Genomic DNA, 22,848 nt, shown 5'->3' with positions numbered 1-22,848 from the left:
CACCCGCCTCCCCGTTGTCCGCTCTTCTATGCCAGAGTTACTGTAATGTAATTATTTTGTTGTCAAGGAAATGTTTCAACTGCTTTCGTGCATTTGCTTTACACTGTGTGTTTTGCCTTGACTATTGTGTACTGTGTATACTATGTATATATCTACTGTCATTGGTCCGTCCGTGTGCCTCGATGGCACGGAAAAAAGGGCGGAACTGATGTCATCACGCCGGCGTGGGCCTATTGTAGGCGTCGGTGACGTCAGCTGAGTCGCGAGTGAGGTCGTGTCTCTATGACGTCCTAGTCCACGTCGGCGCGAGGCTACAAAAGAATTTCCGAATGTTGCTGACGCAAGGGGATATTCACAAGGTGAGGAATCCACAGGCAGATATAGTATCTACCAGAAAAAGCGTTACCGAAGGTAAGTAACTTGTTCCTCTCTACCTCTCTCCCTATCTCTACTTCTCTCTACCTCTCTCTCTCTCTACCTCGCGCTACCTTGCTCCCTACCTCATTACCTCTCTCCCTCTACCTCTCCCCCTACCTCTTGACCTCTCTCTACCTCTCTACCTCTCCATCTATCTCTTCCTCTCTACCTCTCTACCTCTCTCCCTCTCTACCACTCTCTCTACCTCGCTCCCTACCTCATTACCTCTCTCTCTACCTCTCCCTCTAGACCTCTCTCCCTCTCTACCTCTCTCCCTCTCTACCTCTCTCCCTCTCTCCCTCTCTCTCCCTCTACCACTCTCTACCTCTCTCCCTACCTCTTGACCTCTCTACCTCTCTCCCTCTACCTCTCCCTCTCTACCTCTCCCTCTCTCTCTCTCCCTCTCTCTCTCCCTCTACCTCTCTCCCTCTACCTCTCTCCCTCTACCTCTCTCCCTCTACCTCTCTCCCTCTACCTCTCTCCCTCTACCTCTCTCTCCCTCGCTCGCTCTCCCTCCCTCGCTCTCCCTCGCTCGCTCTCCCTCCCTCGCTCGCTCTCCCTCGCTCGCTCTCCCTCGCTCGCTCTCCCTCCGCTCGCTCGCTCTCCCTCCGCTCGCTCGCTCTCCCTCCGCTCGCTCGCTCTCCCTCCGCTCGCTCGCTCTCCCTCGCTCGCTCTACCTCTCAACCAGTTGAATTCCGGGAAGCCCAAACCATCAGTATTTCAAATCTGCGCGTGAAACGTGGGTAGGATGAGCCGTGCAGCTCAGAAAGGGATGTTATTTTTACATAATTTGTAAAACTGGGAAGCAGGAGAACAGTCTCACAGTTGAGCTAGAGATTCACATACACTGGCGACCGCTTTTGAATTGCCTTTAAAACCATTCAAAGATGGCTGCAGCGTCTACGTGGGATGCGGTGGACTAAGTGGCAGCCGGAGCCTGATAGCACTGCTTGTTTGATTTAGAAATCAATATGATCTAAGCAAAGGATTTGGAGTCTTGTGAATTGAATTCACAACTATCGAGTGCAACTTCAAACATTAAAACAATACATTTGAATTAATCAAACATAACCTTTGGAATATGTGGATGAATAGCATGCTTTTATGCTGTATTATAGCTGAAGTCCCCTTAATCACATGTCAAGAGGCTTTTGTTAGTTTAAGTTTGCATTCGAGCAACCACAGTAGCACTCTTTCTTTGTGTAAATTGATTATCTGGAGTGCATAAAAGTAACTTGCTACCTAAAGACATCACATTTTTGCCATGAAAAATAACTCATTTTGCCACATGTGGCTACTGCCTGATTCTGCCCAGGGTTGGCAGCCATCCGAGAAATTTAACAAACCAAGATATTTCTGAAAGCTAGACACACAAGAGAGTCAATGGTGGTATGACCTGTGTAGATCCCACTACATTTTCTAACCCAGAATGTGCTACAAACATTGGTTGAAATCACACACATACACACACACACACACACACACACAATCGCACATACAACCACACACACACATCCCTCTATCTATCTATCGCCCTCACTCTATCGCCCCTCTCTCTATCAATCTATCTATCGCTCTCACTCTCACCCTCACTCTGTCTATTGCCTTCACTCTGTGTATTGCCTTCACTCTGTGTATTGCCTTCACTCTGTGTATTGCCTTCACTCTGTCTATTGCCTTCACTCTGTCTATTGCCTTCACTCTGTCTGTTGCCTTCACTCTGTCTGTTGCCTTCACTCTGTCTGTTGCCTTCACTCTGTCTGTTGCCTTCACTCTGTCTGTTGCCTTCACTCTGTCTGTTGCCTTCACTCTGTCTGTTGCCCTCACTCTGTCTGTTGCCCTCACTCTGTCTGTTGCCCTCACTCTGTCTGTTGCCCTCACTCTGTCTGTTGCCCTCACTCTGTCTGTTGCCCTCACTCTGTCTGTTGCCCTCACTCTGTCTGTTGCCCTCACTCTGTCTGTTGCCCTCACTCTGTCTGTTGCCCTCACTCTGTCTGTTGCCCTCACTCTGTCTGTTGCCCTCACTCTGTCTGTTGCCCTCACTCTGTCTGTTGCCCTCACTCTGTCTGTTGCCCTCACTCTGTCTGTTGCCCTCACTCTGTCTGTTGCCCTCACTCTGTCTGTTGCCCTCACTCTGTCTGTTGCCCTCACTCTGTCTGTTGCCCTCACTCTGTCTGTTGCCCTCACTCTGTCTGTTGCCCTCACTCTGTCTGTTGCCCTCACTCTGTCTGTTGCCCTCACTCTGTCTGTTGCCCTCACTCTGTCTGTTGCCCTCACTCTGTCTGTTGCCCTCACTCTGTCTGTTGCCCTCACTCTGTCTGTTGCCCTCACTCTGTCTGTTGCCCTCACTCTGTCTGTTGCCCTCACTCTGTCTGTTGCCCTCACTCTGTCTGTTGCCCTCACTCTGTCTGTTGCCCTCACTCTGTCTGTTGCCCTCACTCTGTCTGTTGCCCTCACTCTCTGTTGCCCTCACTCTCTGTTGCCCTCACTCTGTCTATCTATCGCACTCACTCTGTCTATCTATCGCACTCACTCTGTCTATCTATCGCACTCACTCTGTCTATCTATCGCACTCACTCTGTCTATCTATCGCACTCACTCTGTCTATCGCATCACCACAGCATCACTCAGCACAACCACAGCATCACTCAGCACAACCACAGCATCACTCAGCACAACCACAGCATCACTCAGCACAACCACAGCATCACTCAGCACAACCACAGCATCACTCAGCACAACCACAGCATCACTCAGCACAACCACAGCATCACTCAGCACAACTACAGCATCACTCAGCACAACCACAGCATCACTCAGCACAACCACAGCATCACTCAGCACAACCACAGCATCACTATGTGCTACCACAACATCACTATGCGCTACCACAACATCACTATGCGCTACCACATCACTGAACGCCACAGCAGCACTCGTCGCCACCACAACATCACTAAGCGCCACCACAGCATCAATCTGTGCAACCATTTAACAACAACGGGTTCAAATATGTTCTCTCAATGTTTCAAGCTTTATTACAAATATCACAAAAAGATGTTAATATTTCACTTCTGTTCTTGGATTTTCGCACAATAAAATACACTGAACATAATCTTCACAAAAGTTATTTACAAAAGTTAAAGCTATTGCCATTATAAATTACAATAACTTTATTTAAGTATTTTTTATTTAAAAAAAAATAGAATCCATTGTTATTTATAATATCAATACATCTAAGTCACGTAAATACAACACATATTGCATTACAAATGTTATAGGTGTCACATTTGTGAAAGTTAAAACTATTTGCATTGTACATGATAATGCTATTCATTTCACTATTTTCAAAAACAACACATAAATAAAATATTTGTCATTTACAATAACAATAGCTCAAACGTTCCTAATGCGAAACCTATTGCATCGCAAATGCTTGTTACTGTATTTAATTTAATGCAATTGCATACGTCTGGGGCGGGTTGAGCTCCTGCTTGTCAGGACCTGACATATTAGCTTTGCTATAGTCTGTTTTGTCATTCCAGGTGATGTTTTAAAATCACCTTTACGGTGCTTTTTTGCCTGCAAAATAGTTTATAAGCAGCAGTAATGTTGCATGGACAGTTATTCAAAAATCTACAAAATAATTTAAAAAAAATATAATATAACTTCTTCAAAGTAAAAAAATATAACCTAGTGAACCTGCAGTTGCCACTTTCATTAGTGTTGAAATGTTGGTCTAAAATGTACTTAATCTTTATTATGTATGCATGTGGTCTATGATATTTATATAGGTTTAAGGTAGCTGAAAGGCAACAAAACAGTGGAAAGAGTCCATAGCAAAGACAGTTGACGTGGCAGCGGAAAGTAGCTAGTTTCTAAGAGTGAAAGTTGTATACTATTAGCATTGGGGCTTTTTTTGTTTATTAGATAATTGTTCCCGGAAAAGGATATTTTCACAACTTCTGTTTGATATTTTGTTACGGCCAAGTAAAAGTTAATGAAGCTTAAAAACAAAATACACTATTTAAGCTCCATTTCTATTTCTAACCGTGAATATGAAAAAAGAAATAACAGTTAAGCAGCATCATCATAGAAGTGGTGTTTCTGTATTGTTACTTTAAAATATTATAGTTTCTCTAGGACCCCAAAATGCACTGTAATAGAATCTGTTAACTTTTATTTTAGCCAAAGATCCTCAAATCCAGGCCTAATCATGTGTGATATTTGTTTTTGGGTATTTGGTTACTTTTCTTATAATTTTTTGTTAGCTTTTCGGAGTCATTAAAGAAAATCAACCAATTCAAAGCCTAATTGGCAGTTGAATACAGTGTTATCAGCCTCTTAAAATGGATGCAGCTGCTGTAAAATTTCTCAGATTTTGTTTTAACCCTAAAGTGTTGACTAAGCTTCATAATTGTGGTTTTCACAATCCGCATGAAGTTTCTAAAGCGCACAACTGCCCAGCTAAGAGACCATAGCATGCTGTCTTGTCCCAGTGGCTACTTACCTAGCTGTACAATTACTGATTGTTACTAAGTCAGTCAGTATTTGTAAATGATGCCCCTAAAAAAGGCTGGCAGATAATGTGGATATGTGAAGGTCTGTTTCCTTCTGCACAATATTTTTGTATGCTTGATTTCAGTCTTGGTTTCAGTTAAACCATGTTGAGGATTGCAAAAGAAGCACATGCTGTAACATGAACCACCGATCAAAATAAATCTATCCATTATTTTAATATAATGAAAAACATACTCCTCCCCATTTCTTTCATAAAAAGAAGCTGGGTTTGGATGTAAAGTGAACCATTTTAAGTATTTGCATTACACAGTTTTAAGGGCATGGTGTTTATTCTTACATGTTTCATTTTATGCAATCTGTCACTGAGTATCTAATGTTTTCATGTCGTTTCCAGAAGAAAAGAGCAGTGTATTTCGGTTAAAACCTCCATTGCTTATTCATGGCCAGGCACCCAGTGCAGGTGAGATATTCGTTTCTTTATTAGAAATCCCCTTTAGTGGTGATGCTAGTTATTCTGCATTGTTGCCTTCCTGTTTTTATGTAATATTTTTCCCTTTTATTCATGAATGCCAAATTATTTGTGTACCAAGGGAGTTTCTTTGGCAGTTTGCGAGGCACTGGTAGCCCTCTTGAGTTTCTTGAGACTTGCACAGCGGCAGAACGAGTCAGTTGATCCACGAGGGCCGGGTGCAGCAGGTAGGCCGCAGGGTTGGCGCCAAGTCAGTCATGCTCCTCAGTTCTTGGGTCAGCAGTCTTCTTCTTTGTCCACTCCTTTTGGTCCGAAATACGAAGTCGTGGTATCAGGGGATCCCCTAAATACTCAATATAGGGGTGTTAAGGGGAGTGAGGAGCTACTCTCCTCTGGGGTCACTACACCCCCTAGATGACCACTTCATTTGGGGAGTCGGCATCACCCTGACCCAAAATTCCTAATTCCACCACACACAGTATGGTGGAATTTCTAATGGTGTGTTCACTTCCAGTTGGTCACCCTAAAAATGTGTCCGTCCAGGCAGTACAACGCGCCTCCTGCATAGCTAATTTTCTTGCCTGTCTAGGTGCCAGAGGACAAAGGCAACCTCTCCTGTGAGGGAAGCAAGAGTCGCATACCAAAGGCAGCGGGCTCATTGAAGCTCCCCTGCCTTGGAATGCTAATCTGCAAGTCATCCTGTGGAAGGGGGTGTAAACACCCTCTGCACCAGCAGTCTTTGTTTTGAACTTCCGGAGAGCCAAGGCCCTCACTCCTATAAGGTCAGAAATGTGTCTCTGGTGGCAGGCTGGTGAAAACAAGTCCGTCAACAGACCAGTAGCTGGTAGGTTTTCAGGGTGCACCTCTAAGGTGCCCTTTGGTTGCATGTATTACTAAATCCATCACTGGAATCAATGTGAGTTTTTAATACAAGGTGTATGATACCAAACACCATATGTTTCATTGAAGCCATTATGCAGCTGGGTAACTCGCTTTGACCAGTGCCCAGTACATACCTTAAGATGGCCTTCCAGTTCACTTGCAATATCTAGCAATTGAACTTGACATCACACGGCCATATCTGCTCATGCAGATAGGTCCTCACATAGGATGTAAAGCACTCTGCCTTAGTTCTGCAGGGCCTTCTGTAGGGGTGGCTTACATATATCATATACAGTGACTTGGGCATGGCACACAGGGTTCTGTGCCATGTCGTGTTAACACCATGGTTTGCACTGTCACGCAGCCTGCAATGGCAGTCTGCATTTAATTTTGTATGGTGGTCCCTCAGAGTTGCATAATACATTAGGGACCCTCTGTGGTACCCATGCCCTAGGTACGAGAGGTGTCACAGTGTATTCCAATTGTATCACAATTGTATCTGTTACCTTGATTTAGGCAAAGAGCATTGGCGCTGGTGCCTGGTTAGCAGGCTTCCAGTGCACTTTCTGTCAAAAACATCAGTATTGATGAGCAAAAAGTGTGGGTGATCATGACAAAAAGGGACACTTTCTACAAGGAGAAACACCTGATTGGGAAAGTAACCTGTCCCATTGTTGACCCAAATCTTCTTACATGATATACAACTTGTTATTCTATGTCTGTATCATTTCCAAAGTCTGGCATTGCAGAAGAGATCATTTCCACTTAACGGAGTGGTAAAGACTGTATTCTGTTTCTATATAGAGAGGACCTATAATAAAGTTAACTAGGGTAAATACCCTCAACAGGCCCGCTCAAAAGTGGTATTGACCATCCACTGCTCGGCTATCCTGGCTTTTCTATTCATACATATTTGTCCTTATAAGGCAGCATCCTGTTTTTTTTTGTTTTTGTTCATCATCTTGGAAGAATTAAAAGGAATGAATGCAAATTCATCCTGAAAAGCATGGTGGCTGTTAAATGTTTAATTTCCTGTGACAGTTAGAACAATGTTATCAAAGGCATGGCGAGATTCACACAGTCCCAGGAACACATGCTCACTAAAACGAGCCATATGGTCAACTGGTGTATAGTAAACTCTTTGGGAGCTACATCTACGAAAAGCAGGGAATTCTCCCACTCTGAAAAGTTCTTATCCAAATGTTTTATGGTAAGTCAAAGTCACTGCTTTTTAGGGCTCGCCTGGCGTTGGAGCGCGAAGCGCTCCCGCCAGCGAGTTCTATAGTCGCCTTCCTCCCTGTCAAGGGAGTAGCAGCCCGACACAGAGCTGTGAACGAGCCGACTCAGGTCCGTGAACGCGCGGGAACGTCAACGTGCGCGTCACGCTCCTGTCCTCCCGCTGCTCTGCCGAGGCGCGCTCCAGGCCGACTTGCTGGTGTGCGTCACAGCGTTTTCCAGCGGCCGGAGGTAGGTAAGTGAGGGACGGGGGGCGGCGGGATTTTTTGCTTTGTTGCTAGCTTGTTTAAAGAGCGGTGTTGGGGGGGGGGGGAGGGGGTTGTTAGTCGAAATACATGAGGGAAAGTTAAAAAAAAAAGTTACGTTTCCCTCGTCGTTTTATATTAAGGGTAAAACCAGGGCCACTGCAATTTTATGTATACGTTTTACATCAATATCAATTTTTCTGGTTTAGCCGAATGGTGGGAAACTTTCCCGAAAATAGATAAAATGAATTTATCAAAGCTGGGAGAGGACGTGATCATGTGGCATGGTGGGTGGAGAGACCTGAAAAGTTTCGGTTTCTTTTTCGCTTTCTGTACTTTTCTACGAGCGTTAGCAGGCAGACAAGGGAGTGGTCCGTCCGACAACGTACTTTTCAAAGAAGAGACAATACACGTATTTTAAGCCTGTGTGACGGTGAACGCATACGATGGATTTCGGATGACAGGTAGTTTGTTCTTCGTATTAAGTCTCCAGTTTTTTTTATCAAGAATTTCCGCGTACTCTGTGCCTGATCCTGAAAGCTTTCCAAGTTCTTTCTGTAGCGGGTTTATTTGTATTGTTTGAGGAAGAGCAGTGATTGTGCTAATATCAGAGTGTGGGGGCAAAATGAATAAAATATCTCTAAAGCGTCGACTCACTCACGATCTGGGTGGTGTCCGATCCTTTGTTGGGAGTTGTTACGAGGGCCTCTTATGTTTTTGAGTACGTATGCTCGCGTTGGACACTTTCAGAGACAGAAACACCAAAGAAACAAGCGTGAGTTTCGTAAATGCGACACCTTACATTCTAAATGCTACTTTGTGGAGAAAAAAAAATCAGCGCTTTAACTTTAATATCGGCCCGTCCATTTCTTTAGACGAGCCCTTCTAAAGAAAGGGGCGTGCCCGCAATTAAAATGAAAGTGCAGTTTGGGGCGATTATTTTTGTTTTATGCAAAAGCGCCCTATGCCCGGCTTTGACTTTAATGTCGACCACGCCCCTTTCCAGTTCATTGGCTCGTTTATGGAAAGGGGCAGTGCGCGGACATTAATTAAGTGCCACATGGGGCTTTTAAAAAATAAATAGTTAAAACAAGCATTTACAATGCAGTAGGTCTCGCATTGACATTATTTTGAGTTGTTGGCATTGTAAATGGTTTTTTTTTTGTTAAATCCTTTTGTGAAGGATAAATCAAATGGTGTAATGCCAAATGACAATAGCTTATGTTGTTGTTATTTTGTAATGAATTGCATTGCATTTGTACTAGTGTGAGTTTTTTTTATTGTAAATGGTACTGTCTTTTAGTTATGGAGAGCAGAGCCAAGAGACGACCTATGAAAATGCTTAGCATGTAAAGTATGAACAAACGTCATCTAAAAATATGATAATGGTCCTTCGAAAAATGGTATTTCTGTAACATGCGCAAGCATCTCAACTCAGTACATTAGATTATATTGCTGCATTCACGGTCATTCATGCAACAATATAGTGTATTAAATCAGCTACAGGAGAGGTGTTGGTACTGTGCATATACTGACCCCATGCATTTCAAGGTGCTCTCATATATGATAAAGAAGAAATAGGAGACAGGGTGAAATGAAATATCTGCCCATGATCACACAGTTTGGTCAAGTGGAGAAGCCGGGTGTGATGCCTAGATTTGGGATTTCCATTGTGCGGTTCTGCTACTAGATGGATCACAGGATGTTGGTGCCACGTCAAAACTTGAACTTGGTTCCCCAGCTTTAAAGCCGCCATGTTACCTTCTTACACTATTCCTTTTCCCAATAGCATTTGCCTCTAATATTCTGTTACAATCTCTATAGTACTACTTAATTTGAGATGGTATTTTGCTGAACTCACTATAGAAAAAAGAATACTTGAACTTGCTCTTTGCCTTATTTAAACCACATTGCTTAATTTGAGCTGCATTTGGTACGAAAGTGAAGATTAAGTAATTTTTCCAGCATCACAGGATGATGGTGCCATCCGTATGTTCTCCCCTTCGCACCTTCTTTTTCACTTTTGATATACAGAGTAGGTATCACTGAAGATCGACTTGAGCAGTCACAAAGTTAGAATGTTAGAAATTTGACTTGACTTGCTAGCTCCCTTTCACCCAGTTTCATTTTTATGATTAATTATGTTTCACCTCCATTTCTGTAAACAGGGCTGTAAATCTTATCTTTATCTGGTCACAAATGTGACAGCTGTGTCTCTATTCCCAGTTGTATTTCCCCTATGTTGTTCCTCTACGCAGTGCTGCAGCTGTTTCTCTGTTTCCAGTGATTATTCCTCATTCCTAGTCCTCTCTATGTGCTGCTAGCTGCTTCTCGGGTCCCAATGGTGATTCCTCATTCTTAGTCCTCTAGGCAATGCTGCAGCTGTGTCTCTGCTCCCAGTAGTTATTCCTCATTCTAAGTCCTATAGACAGTGCTACTAGCTGCTTCTCTGGTCCTAGTGGTAATTCCTCATTCTTAGTCCTTTAGACAGTGCTGCTAGCTGCCTCTCGGGTCCCAGTGGTAATTCCTCATTCTTAGTCCTCTAGACAGTGCTGCAGCTGCTACTCTCATCGGTAATTCCTCATTTTAAGTCCTATACTCCGTGCTACCACCATATCTTTGGTCCTGTTGGTAATGTCTCATTCTAAGTCCTCTACACAGTGCTGCAGCTGCTTCTCTGGTCTCATCGGTAATTCCTCATTTTAATTCCTCTAGACTGTGCTGCAGCTGCTTCTCTGGTCCCAATAGTGTAAATGTAAATGTACAGGAATTTATATAGCGCAAATCACCAAGCAGTTTCTAAGCGCTTGCTTAGGGAACCCGTCCTGGTATTCCCCTGTGAGATAACCCCGGCAGGGTATCCGCAAGGTGAAAGCCAGGCATCCCGCCGCGAGGGGCCGTTGTGGAGATTAAGCAAGCTATTGCCCAGAGTCGCAGAGTGCGAACCCGTGAATCGAGTAGGCACTGGAGCGAGAATTGTCGAGTCCATGGACATTTTAGGACTCAAGACCCCGCCGAGCCGGGAATTGAACCCTGGTCATGGGCTGACCTCTGCTTCCAGGTCTGCCTCCTCTAACCAATGAGCCACACTTCTCCACTAGTAATTCCTCATTCAAACCCTATAAGCAGTGCTGCAGCTGTGTCTCTGTTCATACAACCACTACATTCCAAACCAAAGCAGATAGATAAAAGACATTGTCATTTACAGTGCCAATAGCTCTAAATCTGACAAATGCGAGTCCTACTGCATTGCAAATGCTTGTTATTAAGCTTAGCACCAGAGTTTGTTCATAGTTACATGAAGAAGTGTTGATCACCCTCTAAGGTCATCCACAATTGACATTACTTCTCTTCAGTTCAGCATGGGATCCTTATTGGTATTTGTAGGAGAGTAGGGTCTGCAATCCTATGATCACCCAGATTTTTTGCTTTTTGCTGCACTGGTTTACGACTTTCCCTGGCTGTGGGCCTGCTAATCAGACCCACAGCCTAGCTGTTCTCTCTATCCAAATTGTACTCAGGTACTGAATTGGCACTGGGCCCTCTCCAAGTCCCTGTACCCAGGGCTGAGGTGTACCCAGAAGTCTCCCAGGGGCTGAAGCATGTATTATGCCACCCCTGGGCTGACTAACTAAACTGACACAACTGGCTGCACGACAGCTGGGGCAAGGTGGTGTACTCACCCTTTGCTTTAGATATAGTATACCTATATCTAACCCTAAAATGGACACACAGATCTCCTATCAGTCACTCCTATGGCAGGCCTTAACAATCCTGAAGGCAGAGTGCTTGGAATCGTGTGAGATGGTGCTCTGGCATGAGCTGAGCCTGTCTGCGGCTTTCGGGATCCATCCCTTAGCCGTTTCCATGATATCGCATACCATATACTCTTAAGTGCATTATAATCCTCGCGGTTATATGCCAACTCTGGTATCGCTTTATCAAAACATGTCGAGTAAGGTGTCATACGAATTGGAATACTAACCCCTCGCCAATTCTGGCGACGGGGTTAGCATTCCACCCTTCTAGAGGGACACGACATGTATGTAACCCCTAACCCCGGTTAAAGTCAAACAGAGCCTCAGCTCCACAAAATGGATGCTGCCACCGTGACACAAGTCTGCCCTCCTGCTGCTGGGAGTCCTCCCAGAGCAGGAGATAAGGACAAAGGGTTTCCTGCCAGGGGCGGTGCCAGCACCGTCCCAGACAGGGTTTTGTGTATTGTAGGTAGGCAGGGCTTTAGAGGAAGGTGACTGCACGTGGCACCCCGGTGCTCACTGTGCATAGGCTGGCTGGAACCAGTTCCAGGGTCACTCCAGACCCTGTGCTGGGGAAAAGCCCGCCAAGGAAGTGGGTGTAACCACCCCCCTCCTAGTCCCACCCCTAGGGCAGGACTTAGTCGCGTGCCAGCCCCTTTTTACAGGATAAAGGTAGGAACTGGCCCCCTTCCAAATCAGATCATCTTTGAATCCTGAAACTACTTTCCACGAAAGGAACTCAAGACTTCTTCCTAAGATTTCTCCCTTGTGACTAAGGAGTAGTCACCCTGCATCCGCAGGCACCATCTTAAGAACACTGCGGTCTGCTGCAAGTCTCTCCTCCGGATCAAGACTGCCCAGCTCGACGAGAACCGGCTTCCCTGGCACCTCTGACCTCTACCTGCATCATCAGTCACGCTGAGATTCGTGGGTGTGACGAGACCTCGAGGGACCGGCCATCTTCAAGACTGCACGACTTCTTTCCAGCAAGCCCGCCGAGTAATTTCCTGGTGAGTGCTTTGGGGTCCGAGAAGCCCCGACCCTGAGCGGCTCCAGCACCGAAGTGCAGCCTCCCAGCATCTCCACGAACTGCGTGGGGCCCTTCTGCTTTTTGCTGCTCACCGCGTTTGGCTACTAGCCCGCTGGCTTGTGGCCTTCTGAACGACGCCCGACGACATTTCTGCTGCTGGTCTGGTTGCTCCAGGCTGGCCCTTGCTCCCTTCCAAAAGAGGAGCACCCCGGACCCTCCTGGTCCACTCAAGACGCCATTTTGAGTCCACCGCGTGGGCTTGAATTAGCCAAGGCTTGTTGCCCAATCCTGGGTAACTTCGACGCCGACAGCTTCATCCATCGTGGGACAGCTCGCCTCTCCATCCTGGTCGCCGACAACGCCTCCTGGTCCGTGAGATCTGCAGAGCCAGCGTCGCCCACTCACCTAATCGAGGTGACTTCGCCCGGTGCCATCCTGGTGCCCACTTAATCACTGGCTAGTGATTCAAGAACTTGGTCCCCTCTGCTTTCAGGTTTCTTCTTCCTTGATCCAGGCTTGGATCCATCGAACTTTCCTTCACTGGTCGCCTGCCAGCAACTTCCTTCTTCCAGGCTCCTGGTCCGGCAACGAGATCCCCGACGTCTTTTCAGACCTATGCAGCTGCAGCCCCTGGGCTAGGTAACTTCGGCACTTCGGTGTCCCAGCATAGCCTCACTATCCTAGGGTCAGGATCCACTGTCGTTTTCTTCCTACCAGGTCGGGTTCGCCCGTGAACACTAACTTTGCCTTTACTAGCTTCCATAGACTTTGTCCCGCATCCCGCGTGAGAGTGCACACTCTGCACCCGAGTCCCCTAGGCCTCCTAGAAGTAATCTAACGATTCTATAGTCAAGTCCTAGCGATTCCAAAGCCTATTAGTACTGTACTTACCTGCTAGTAATTTCGCATTCCACTTTTAGAATATATGGTTTTTCGTGCCCCTCGGGCATTTGTGTATAACGTGCTAACTTAAGTATTTTCGTAAGAGTTTTGTTGTGTGCCTAGCACCCTGTCCTCATAAAGAGTACAGGGTTGTTGTGATTCTAATAAATACACTGTTTATTTTCATAACACTTGTGTGGTGTCCTTTCACTGGGTGTTCAAGGGGTAATGTGATGGTAAAACAGCTGGCTTAACACGCCCTCTAGAGTCTTAGCCTTAGACTGCTCGTATCCATGCTACTAGGATAGCTGGTCTATAAGGTTGACTTACAACCAATCATCAATAAGGGTTGTTTGGACTGATATATAGTGATCACTAGAATAGTGAACACTGCACATCAGGCCAACTTCTCGCATTGGTGAGCAGCGGTTGGGATTTGAGCTTGCTGTTGTTTTACCACACATGCCCTAAGAATATCTTGTGAAAGATCACATAAGTACTAAAGGTACATATAACTTAGCTTAGAATACTCTGAGTTCTACTGAACCAGCTGTTGTAGCTCCTAGGGCCTAGCACACCCTAAACTACAACTCTAGCAAGGGATCAGTAGGCAAACATATAGTGTAGGTAAGTGCACCACTTACACCTCACTAGAAAAGCATGTCTACCCAGGGAGATTCTACTGAGACTCCCCTGGTCAGTGTTGACCCTCCACAGGTCACTTCAAGATATGCAGCTCTCAGTTTCCAGGAGATGAGACAAATCTGTGTCTCCAGAAAACTGAAGCAGGGGTCTAACCCCACCATTCCCTTTCTGATAGGTCTCTTAGAGACATATGTTGCCAGAAAGCTTTCTCAGTTACATGAGAACATGCCAGCCTTAGAGGGGACCTCTGGGGATCCAGACCTCCCCAACACTGCTACTGCAGTTGAGGAGGAGGAGGATCAGGAGGAACTCTCTGGGGATGAGGTAGACAAAGGTCTTGAGGTAGTCAGAAGGCTAACCAGGACCAACTTAGACTTACTTGGGCTAGGATCTGGGGGACCCCCAGTACTAACCCGAAGTGGGCCTAACCTTGGAGTTAGGAGAGATAGATCTCTTTCTAGGGACTCCAATAGATCTCTGCACTCTAATGCCTCTTCTCAGGGGAGAAGGAATCCTCCACAGAGGAGATTTACTTCCCCTCAGAGAAAAGAGCATGAAGCTAGAATGAGACAAGCTGAACTGAGGATTGAAAGGGAAGAACTTGCCCTGGCCAAAGAGAAGCTTGCCTTTGCTAGAGAGCAGCAGATGAGTGGGCTAGCACCCACTGGTGGCAGCAATCTCCCAAGAGATAGAGAGAAGGGTTTAGATACTAAACACCTGACTAAGATAGTGCCCCCCTTTAAGCAAGGGGATGATATCCAGAAATGGATGGCTGCTCTGGAGAGGGCCTGCACTGTGCAGGGCATTCCCCAGAGTCAGTGGGCAGCTATACTGTGGCTCTCCTTTGATGGTAAAGGTAGAGATAAGCTCCTCACTACAAGAGTAGAGGATGCTAACAATTACCAGGTCCTGAAGAATACACTGGTTGATGGGTTTGGTTTAACCACTGAGCAGTACAGGTTGCTGTTCAGAGACACCCAGAAAACTCAGTCTCAGGACTGGTCTGACTTTGTGGATTGTGCCACTAAGGCTTTGGAGGGCTGGTTGCTGGGTAGCAAGGTTACAGATTACACAGGATTGTATAATCTAATGATGAGAGAACAAATTTTAAACAATTGTCAGAACCAGTTGTTGCACCAGCACCTTGTTGATTCAGATCTGACCTCTCCCCAAGAATTGGGAAAGAAGGCAGACAAATGGGTCAGGACAAGGATCAAGCAGAACCAGAACCAGAACCAGGGTGGTCAGAAGAAAGCAGACCAGAAGGGTAATGTTAAGAATGAGCAAAATGACCAGAAGTCTTCACCAGGTCCCCAACAAACCAAAGAGGGTGGGGGTCAGGCTTCCCAGAAGAAGAAGACTCAAGAAGGCCAGTCAAAAAGGTGGTGCCAGTACTGTAAAAGTAAATCTCACTGGTTTAGTGAGTGCACCAAAAGAGGAGGACAAACTCCTGCCACTAAAGCCCCTATGGCAACTGCACCCCCTAGTACAGTCAGTAGTGGTAGTGCACCTCCCAAGGCATTAGTTGGGTTAACCTTGGGTACTGAGGGGTCTGACAACTTAGTTGGCACACTCACTCAGGCTGTCCTTGTCTGTACAGGGGATATGGATATGTCCCCTGAAATAAGTCCCAATACTTTGGGCAAATACAGGCAGACACCTTTGATAAATGGCAAAATGGCTCAGGCCTATAGGGACACTTGTGCCAGTGTCACCATGGTGACACCTAACTTTGTGGACCCTGGACAGATCATGCCAGGTACTGATTTCCTGGTGACCAATGCCAGCAATGTCACTACTAGTCATAGTGTGGCAATTGTGGCTTTCTCCTGGGGTGGAGTGAAGGGACAAAAGAAAGTTGTAGTCAGTTCAGACCTCCCAGTTGATTGTTTGTTGGGCAATGATTTGGAGTCATCACAATGGTCAGAAGTGGAGCAGAGGACTCACATGGAAATGTTAGGCTTGCCAGCACATGTGCTTGCTGTGACTAGGTCACAGGCCAGAAAATGCCCCACTGAACAGGTGCTGGATCCTGAAATGATGGACCAGACACCCTCCAAGAAGAAGAGCAGTAAGGGTAAGGCTTTGCCTTCCCCCTTGCCCCAGGTTGAGGATCAAGTCTCTGAGGAGGCTGATCTGGAAGAGCTGAGGGAAACTGAGCCTAAAGAGCTTGAACTTGATCAAGTTGAGTTTCTGGGCTCAGGGGGACCCTCCAGAGCAGACCTGGGGAAGGAACAGTTGAGCTGCCCTTCCCTTGAACCCCTCAGACAGCAGGCTGCTGCTGAGGCTGCAGGGAATGCCACAGGTGCCCACAGGGTATACTGGGAAGATGGACTCCTGTACTCTGAGTCAAGAGACCCCAAGCCTGGTGCAACCAGGAGGCTGGTCATCCCCTTGTCTCTGAGAGGTTTCCTTCTCACCTTGGCCCATGAGATTCCCCTTGCAGGTCACTTAGGTCAGACAAAGACTTGGGACAGGCTTGTCTCACACTTTCACTGGCCCCATATGAATGAGAATACCAAGGAGTTTTGTCGCTCCTGTGTCACTTGCCAAGCCAGTGGTAAGTCAGGTGGCACAACAAAGGCCCCCCTCATACCACTACCTGTGGTGGGGGTTCCCTTTGAAAGAGTGGGGATTGACATTGTTGGTCCAATGGAACCCCAGACAGCATCAGGGCACAAGTTTATACTGGTGGTAGTGGATCATGCCACCAGGTATCCTGAAGCTATTCCCCTTAGGACCACTACAGCCCCTGTAGTGGCAAGAGCCCTAGTTGGAGTGTTCTCCAGAGTGGGTTTCCCTAAGGAGGTCGTTTCTGACAGAGGTACAAACTTCATGTCAGGATATCTGACTGCAATGTGGAAGGAGTGTGGTGTGAACTACAAGTTCACCACACCCTACCACCCACAATGCAATGGGCTTGTTGAGAGATTCAACAGGACCCTGAAAGGGATGATTCATGGACTACCTGAAACTCTTAGGAGAAGATGGGATGTCCTGATCCCCTGCCTCTTGTTTGCTTACAGAGAGGTCCCACAGAAGGGGGTTGGCTACAGCCCTTTTGAGCTTCTGTATGGGCATCCTGTAAGAGGACCCCTGTGTTTGGTGAAGGAAGGATGGGAGAGACCTCTCAAAAAGCCTGCAACCAACATAGTGGACTATGTACTTGGTCTCCGCTCCAGGATGGCTGAGTATATGGAAAAGGCATCCAAAAACCTGGAGGCCAGCCAAGAACTTCAAAAAGCTTGGCATGACCAAAAGGCTGTTCTGACTGTGTACCAGCCAGGACAGAAGGTGTGGGTGCTGGAGCCAGTGGCCCCAGCAGCTCTGAAAGACAAATGGTCTGGGCCCCACACCATCATTGAGCAAAAGGGAGAGGTTACCTACTTGGTGGACCTTGGAACTCCCAGGAGCCCTCTCAGAGTGCTCCATGTTAACAGGCTCAAGGCATATGTTGACAGGAAGGACATGAGCTTGCTCATGGCCACAGATGAGGGACAGGAGGAAGAGAGTGACCCTCTCCCAGACCTGCTCACTCAGAATCCTGATGATGGATCAGTTGATGGTGTTGTCTTTTGTGGCAGCCTCACTGAACATCAGCAACAGGATTGCAGGCAAGTCTTGCAATCCTTCAGACATATGTTCTCTCTGACACCCAGCCAAACTGATTGGTGTACCCATGATGTTGACACTGGAGACAGTCTGCCTGTCAAGAGTAAAATCTACAGACAGCCTGATCATGTTAGAGACTGCATCAAAACTGAAGTGCAGAAAATGTTGGAGTTGGGAGTCATTGAGCCCTCAGATAGCCCTTGGGCTAGCCCAGTAGTTCTAGTGCCAAAGCCTCACACCCAGGGTGGTAAGAGAGAGATGAGGTTTTGCGTAGACTACAGAGGCCTCAATGCAGTCACTAAGACTGATGCCCACCCAATACCAAGAGCAGATGAACTTATAGATAAATTGGCTTCTGCCAACTTCTTAAGTACATTTGATTTGACAGCTGGGTATTGGCAAATCAGGTTAGCTGAGGAGGCCAAACCCAAGACAGCATTTTCTACCCCTGGAGGGCATTATCAATTTGTGGTAATGCCCTTTGGACTGAAAAATGCACCTGCCACCTTCCAAAGGTTGGTGAATCAAGTCCTCACTGGGCTGGATGACTTCTGTGCAGCATATCTAGACGATATTGCTGTCTTTAGCTCCACCTGGGAGGATCACCTGGTCCACCTGAGGAAAGTGTTAGAGGCCCTGCAAAAGGCAGGCCTCACTATCAAGGCCACAAAGTGCCAGATAGGGCAGACACAGGTTGTATACCTGGGCCACCTTGTAGGTGGAGGCCAGGTTCAGCCACTGGAGAGTAAGATACAGGCCATCAAGGACTAGACTCCTCCAATCACCCAGACTCAGGTTCGAGCTTTCTTGGGCCTGACTGGGTACTATAGGAAGTTTGTCAGAAATTATGGGTCCATAGTGACCCCTCTTAATGACCTGACAAGCAAAAAGATGCCAAAGAAAGTTCAGTGGACAGCAAGCTGTCAGAAAGCATTCAATGACCTCAAGCAGGCCATGTGCACAGCACCTATCCTAAAGAGTCCAGATTACTCCAAGCCATTCATTGTCCAAACAGATGCTTCTGAGTTGGGTGTGGGGGCTGTTCTGTCTCAACTGAATTTTGATGGTAATGATCAGCCTATTGCTTTCATTAGTAGGAGGTTGACACCCAGAGAGAAAAATTGGTCAGCTATTGAGAGGGAGGCCTTTGCTGTGGTCTGGGCCCTGAAGAAGCTGAGGGCCTACTTGTTTGGCACTCACTTCACCATTCAGACAGACCATAAGCCCCTCTTGTGGCTAAATCAGATGAAGGGTGAAAACCCCAAACTGCTTAGGTGGTCCATTTCCCTACAGGGGATGGATTTTACAGTGGAGCATAGACCTGGTACTGATCACAGCAATGCTGATGGGCTCTCCAGGTATTTCCACTTAGAGCAAGAAGACTCACCTGGTCAAGGTTAGTTTATTGTCCCAAAGTTTGGGGGGGGGTCATGTAGGAGAGTAGGGTCTGCAATCCTATGATCACCCAGATTTTTTGCTTTTTGCTGCACTGGTTTACGACTTTCCCTGGCTGTGGGCCTGCTAATCAGACCCACAGCCTAGCTGTTCTCTCTATCCAAATTGTACTCAGGTACTAAATTGGCACTGGGCCCTCTCCAAGTCCCTGTACCCAGGGCTGAGGTGTACCCAGAAGTCTCCCAGGGGCTGAAGCATGTATTATGCCACCCCTGGGCTGACTAACTAAACTGACACAACTGGCTGCACGACAGCTGGAGCAAGGTGGTGTACTCACCCTTTGCTTTAGATATAGTATACCTATATCTAACCCTAAAATGGACACACAGATCTCCTATCAGTCACTCCTATGGCAGGCCTTAACAATCCTGAAGGCAGAGTGCTTGGAATCGTGTGAGATGGTGCTCTGGCATGAGCTGAGCCTGTCTGCGGCTTTCGGGATCCATCCCTTAGCCGTTTCCATGATATCGCATACCATATACTCTTAAGTGCATTATAATCCTCGCGGTTATATGCCAACTCTGGTATCGCTTTATCAAAACATGTCGAGTAAGGTGTCATACGAATTGGAATACTAACCCCTCGCCAATTCTGGCGACGGGGTTAGCATTCCACCCTTCTAGAGGGACACGACATGTATGTAACCCCTAACCCCGGTTAAAGTCAAACAGAGCCTCAGCTCCACAAAATGGATGCTGCCACCGAGACACAAGTCTGCCCTCCTGCTGCTGGGAGTCCTCCCAGAGCAGGAGATAAGGACAAAGGGTTTCCTGCCAGGGGCGGTGCCAGCACCGTCCCAGACAGGGTTTTGTGTATTGTAGGTAGGCAGGGCTTTAGAGGAAGGTGACTGCACGTGGCACCCCGGTGCTCACTGTGCATAGGCTGGCTGGAACCAGTTCCAGGGTCACTCCAGACCCTGTGCTGGGGAAAAGCCCGCCAAGGAAGTGGGTGTAACCACCCCCCTCCTAGTCCCACCCCTAGGGCAGGACTTAGTCGCGTGCCAGCCCCTTTTTACAGGATAAAGGTAGGAACTGGCCCCCTTCCAAATCAGATCATCTTTGAATCCTGAAACTACTTTCCACAAAAGGAACTCAAGACTTCTTCCTAAGATTTCTCCCTTGTGACTAAGGAGTAGTCACCCTGCATCCGCAGGCACCATCTTAAGAACACTGCGGTCTGCTGCAAGTCTCTCCTCCGGATCAAGACTGCCCAGCTCGACGAGAACCGGCTTCCCTGGCACCTCTGACCTCTACCTGCATCATCAGTCACGCTGAGATTCGTGGGTGTGACGAGACCTCGAGGGACCGGCCATCTTCAAGACTGCACGACTTCTTTCCAGCAAGCCCGCCGAGTAATTTCCTGGTGAGTGCTTTGGGGTCCGAGAAGCCCCGACCCTGAGCGGCTCCAGCACCGAAGTGCAGCCTCCCAGCATCTCCACGAACTGCGTGGGGCCCTTCTGCTTTTTGCTGCTCACCGCGTTGTTTGGCTACTAGCCCGCTGGCTTGTGGCCTTCTGAACGACGCCCGACGACATTTCTGCTGCTGGTCTGGTTGCTCCAGGCTGGCCCTTGCTCCCTTCCAAAAGAGGAGCACCCCGGACCCTCCTGGTCCACTCAAGACGCCATTTTGAGTCCACCGCGTGGGCTTGAATTAGCCAAGGCTTGTTGCCCAATCCTGGGTAACTTCGACGCCGACAGCTTCATCCATCGTGGGACAGCTCGCCTCTCCATCCTGGTCGCCGACAACGCCTCCTGGTCCGTGAGATCTGCAGAGCCAGCGTCGCCCACTCACCTAGTCGAGGTGACTTCGCCCGGTGCCATCCTGGTGCCCACTTAATCACTGGCTAGTGATTCAAGAACTTGGTCCCCTCTGCTTTCAGGTTTCTTCTTCCTTGATCCAGGCTTGGATCCATCGAACTTTCCTTCACTGGTCGCCTGCCAGCAACTTCCTTCTTCCAGGCTCCTGGTCCGGCAACGAGATCCCCGACGTCTTTTCAGACCTATGCAGCTGCAGCCCCTGGGCTAGGTAACTTCGGCACTTCGGTGTCCCAGCATAGCCTCACTATCCTAGGGTCAGGATCCACTGTCGTTTTCTTCCTACCAGGTCGGGTTCGCCCGTGAACACTAACTTTGCCTTTACTAGCTTCCATAGACTTTGTCCCGCATCCCGCGTGAGAGTGCACACTCTGCACCCGAGTCCCCTAGGCCTCCTAGAAGTAATCTAACGATTCTATAGTCAAGTCCTAGCGATTCCAAAGCCTATTAGTACTGTACTTACCTGCTAGTAATTTCGCATTCCACTTTTAGAATATATGGTTTTTCGTGCCCCTCGGGCATTTGTGTATAACGTGCTAACTTAAGTATTTTCGTAAGAGTTTTGTTGTGTGCCTAGCACCCTGTCCTCATAAAGAGTACAGGGTTGTTGTGATTCTAATAAATACACTGTTTATTTTCATAACACTTGTGTGGTGTCCTTTCACTGGGTGTTCAAGGGGTAATGTGATGGTAAAACAGCTGGCTTAACACACCCTCTAGAGTCTTAGCCTTAGACTGCTCGTATCCATGCTACTAGGATAGCTGGTCTATAAGGTTGACTTACAACCAATCATCAATAAGGGTTGTTTGGACTGATATATAGTGATCACTAGAATAGTGAACACTGCACATCAGGCCAACTTCTCACAGTATTCATAAGCATGAAAGGTTTCTGCCAATTCACTGAGTCCCTTCACAATTGCATATCTAGTGGTCCCTTATTTTTTTCTTTTCTTTTTGAAGGTAGATTTAGAAATAAACGTAGAGCATGCTTCAAGTATATTCATTCTAATTCCCTTGCATCAAGAAAAGAAGCTGAAAAAAGGAAATCGGTTTGAAAGGCTGCCCTTAAAAAAAAAAAAAAAAAAAAAAACTTCACTGGCCCTTTAATGCAGCCAAAGAGGAGCTACACCATCCTATATTTCAGTTGATGGATCATTGAGCTTTAGACTTATTTGCAGTGGGAGAAAATGCAAAATGCCAAATCCTTTTGTCAATATAGCGGGAACCATGCAGAAAGGTTTTATTGAAAATGGACATATGTCTCCATTTTACTACCAACTCAGACCAATAAACTGATATGAATGAGGAATGACTAGTTTATTTTTTAAAGTCTTGGAATGGCCAAGTCAGTGGTGGGTAACAAATTTCCATCAGTATTTTATGGACCTCAGGTCATTTTATTACAACAGACTTTAACGTTACTGAATTTGGTAGCCTGGTTACTGGATTCCTACGGTATGTACATCATCTTCCATGTCTTTCCATAACATCAGGTGGAAAGGAGTGCATCTATTGCCTAATAATTTTCAGTAGATGTTTTAAATGTATCTCTTGAAGTGTCAAGAAGAAACACTACTACCTATTCTCTACTAATTCTGACTTGTAATTTTCATCCGTTCAGGTACACCGTAGCTGTGAACTGGCATAGCCTTATAGTACCTCTGTATAAATTTGCTTCATATGTGCTTTTGAAAGTAATTTCTCTGATTTTATTACCAACTAAACCATGGATAGTGAACTACCGAAAAGGATAGTGGGACATTTGGAGGTCATTGCCAAAGAGGCAGAGGAATAGTCCCTGGTACCTTAGAAAAGTGGGTTGGGATTTCACATCTGAGTCTGGTGTCATCCCTTGGTGTCCCAGGTCACATAGGGAGTCA

General features: G+C 46.8%; 1 protein-coding gene across 9 annotated transcripts in view; it reads left to right on the top strand.

Moving 5' to 3' along the window:
• RANBP3 (RAN binding protein 3) overlaps positions 1 to 22,848 on the top strand; it is a 355,000-nt gene that overhangs the window by 101,746 nt on the left and 230,406 nt on the right. For all 9 annotated transcript variants that reach the window (XR_013603675.1, XM_078669890.1, XM_078669894.1 and 6 more), the window contains one exon: positions 5,333 to 5,398. Coding sequence is in view for 8 of the 9 variants with exons in the window: in XM_078669890.1 (XP_078526016.1) it covers positions 5,333 to 5,398 (66 nt within the window). In the remaining variant the exon portion in view is untranslated. The remainder of the gene's footprint in view (positions 1 to 5,332; positions 5,399 to 22,848) is intronic.

The sequence above is a fragment of the Lissotriton helveticus genome, chromosome 12, assembly GCF_964261635.1.
Source record: "Lissotriton helveticus chromosome 12, aLisHel1.1, whole genome shotgun sequence".
Taxonomy (NCBI): Eukaryota; Metazoa; Chordata; class Amphibia; order Caudata; family Salamandridae; genus Lissotriton; species Lissotriton helveticus.
This window is presented reverse-complemented; position numbering and strand designations above follow the sequence as displayed.